This window comes from Morone saxatilis, unplaced genomic scaffold (genome assembly GCF_004916995.1).
Source record: "Morone saxatilis isolate NCDOM2014 unplaced genomic scaffold, NCSU_SB_2.0 Contig11, whole genome shotgun sequence".
NCBI classification, from domain to species: domain Eukaryota; kingdom Metazoa; phylum Chordata; class Actinopteri; family Moronidae; genus Morone; species Morone saxatilis.
In genome coordinates, this window is record NW_023339663.1 from 3,270,628 (window position 1) to 3,273,556 (window position 2,929).

The window sequence follows — 2,929 nt, forward strand, 5'->3', positions numbered from 1 at the left end:
GATTTGTAGGTCAGGGCATCTCTGAAGATACAAATAACTACAAATCTAACTAAAATCAAAATCTTCAAATAACTGTAGGTTTATATGATTGTAATAACAACATTAATTTAAACATCACTGAGCAGTTTAAATAATCTGTTGGCAGATATCTTTCTCTATAATTTATTATACTTACATATGATCCCAACAGTCATTACAGAGGTTACAGATCCTTTGGTCAGATATGGCGATATTAGGATTTTAATAATATTTCAATGCAACCCTACAAAAAAAACATACCTATAAATACCCACAACATCATAAATAACATCACTTTAACTTAAAATAAATTGTATAACTCCCACATTTTATTAAAGATGGTAAGATTCCAACAGTTTCCTGTGATCAATCATTTAACCTTACTTTACTGAGACATTAGTTTTTAAATCCTGAAAACATAGTTGAGATGTTTTGCAGCATCATGCCAACATTTTTTTAAACATTTATCTGCCCAGATGTTCTTTAGCACTTCCTGCTGGTTCCCTGACTACATTGGGATTTGTAGTCCATCGGGTGTGTTCTGGATCTGCCCCGGGGTCTCTTCCCAGGTGGACAGATCTTGCGTATCTGAGGCATCAGCTGGCTCCTTCCAGTGCAAAAGAGCAGTGATTCTACTCTGATCTCTTTTTAGATATCTGAGCTAATGCACTTCTAGTGTTGTGGTTTAATCTGTTCTCAGAGACACATCACAGAACATTATATTAGCTTTTGATGTGCTGTATTAGACACAAGGATTCATGAAAGATTTCTTAGCTTAAAAAGGCTTTAGACGGAACCAAAGAACAAGAATCTCCCTTACTTCACTGCTTTGGTTATCAAACTTTAACCACTATCAGACTAACTAGACTAAATTATGAACTTTCAGCAAGTGCTTCAACTTCCCTCCCGTCCGCCACGAGTAGAATCATTGCTTGTAGTGCTAAAGCCTGTCATTAAGCACTTCTCAATTTATGATGCTTCCCTCCGTGACCCTTCATTTTTTATATCCACCATAAAGCTTCAGATTCACTCTGAAAACTGGAAGTCTTATCTGTCAGTGGCAGTAGTAAAAATATGTGCAGTAACTCGAGATCTCAGTCCTGAAAATGATAGGTGTCGTCCACTGTTCTCACCGCATTTCATTGTGTCACCTAGATGTATTTTTTTGTCACCGTTTTTATTAGAATCAGAGCGCTTTCCCCAGCGTTGAGCAGCCATAGCCTGTTATCTTCTGGATAAGGGGTTATGGCTGGAGACATGCTGGTAGTTCACACAATAGCAGCATATCTCCACCAGAATAAACTTGCTGCTCACACTCTGCAGATCTCCAGACAGTCTGACTGTCCTCTCTGGGCTATTTAGATTCTCACAGTTTCTGACACTTCTGTCTAATTTCTGCTCAGTCAAAGCCTGTCATTTTCTCCCACATGTGCAAACATACACTCACAGATCACAGCAGGACCATTAATCCTTAAGGGGCACTGCACCAATTTCACATTCACTTATTTTGTTTGACTAATAATGATGACTGCTAAGCCTGTGTAAAAAGAATAATTTCTTCTGTGACTCTGGAAGAGTAGTGATATCTTGGGCATCTCAATTTAGGTTTGTGGGTGTAGAGTTAAAAAGACAGAAATGTTTACCACCTGTTGAAGGTCTAATGAAAACCCAGATCCAGTGTCTTAGGACTTTGACCCATACTAGGGACTAAAAGTGCAATACAGAATCTCTTTTAATGAACTGTCTCGAGAAAAGAGAAGAAAAAGGCTTATTTTATAAGCAACCAGATATTAGATTTAGCTTCAGTAGCCAAGTATGTTTATGCATACAAAGAATTTCACTCTAGTTTCTAATAGCCCTCCATCTGCTTTCACACAGTTCCAAGAACAAATGTTCAGGAAGATGATTTCTATCATCTATATAAATCTATACTAATATATTTATAAACACCATACAATGTCTATATGCACGTCAAACTGTTTCTGTATCTGTAAACAGGGATAGAAACTGTCATAAATATTGTATGAGTAATATAATAGACCTAATAGAAAGTAGGTGGTTTATGTATATACACATCTTTATACAGCACATAATGGTAACATTTTACTTTGTATACAGCTAAATATTGCACTGTAGGAGGGAAGTGGAGGAATATGGAGTACTGTAGTTTCACATTGTTTGTGTGCGTGGTGACAGAGGGCGGCTGCAGAGAGGTAGAGTATAAAACAACGAGGAAAAAGAAAGAAAGAGGAAAGCATGTTCACCCGGGAAATCTAGGTCACCTGCTGTCATCCTCCCTCAGCTCTCTCCGACACTCAGTCTGTAGAAATCCTGCTACCAGGGTGACAGCTACAAAGCTGGTTTGAAATTATGCATCAGTAAAAGAAAAAAAACGTCAGGTCAAAACCCTCCTATGCAAACACTGACAGATTTATTACAGGGCTTAAAGTCAAGATCTGTGTTTTTAGTTCTCACCTGTCTAACAGGATACTCCTTATTCCCATCAGCTGTGATAGATGACGGGTCACGGTGCGACCACCGAAACATCTCTCTGTCCACGTTTGTGTGTTCTGTTGTGCAGGTGGACAGCGACAGGCCGGAGGAGACCAGGCTGATAGAGATTGATGAATCCCAGCGCAGTGAGCACACAGTCTTTATCACACCTCCAGAGCTGCCTCCTCTGCCTGAGGGGGAGGAATATCCACTGTGCTACAGGTACAAACTGAGCTCATGGAGCTGACATTCCCTCTCAAATGGGAGAATAAATATTAATATTTGTAACTTTTCTTGTTTTATTCTTGGCAAGTTTTCATGTTTTGATAACATTTTGCGGTTGAGTTATTGTTGCTTTCACACCAGAATCTACAAAACACATCTCAGATTATTATTGGCCAGTAACTAGAGGTGGGAA

The 2,929-nt window shown here is 38.8% G+C and overlaps 1 protein-coding gene across 1 annotated transcript in view; it reads left to right on the forward strand.

Annotated features, from left to right (window-relative positions):
• Positions 1 to 2,929, forward strand: part of LOC118343385 (C-myc promoter-binding protein-like) — a gene marked incomplete in the record, with an annotated part of 59,871 nt that overhangs the window by 34,952 nt on the left and 21,990 nt on the right. Inside the window, 1 exon segment of the mRNA XM_035682182.1 lies at positions 2,600 to 2,733. Coding sequence (XP_035538075.1) covers positions 2,600 to 2,733 — 134 coding nt within the window.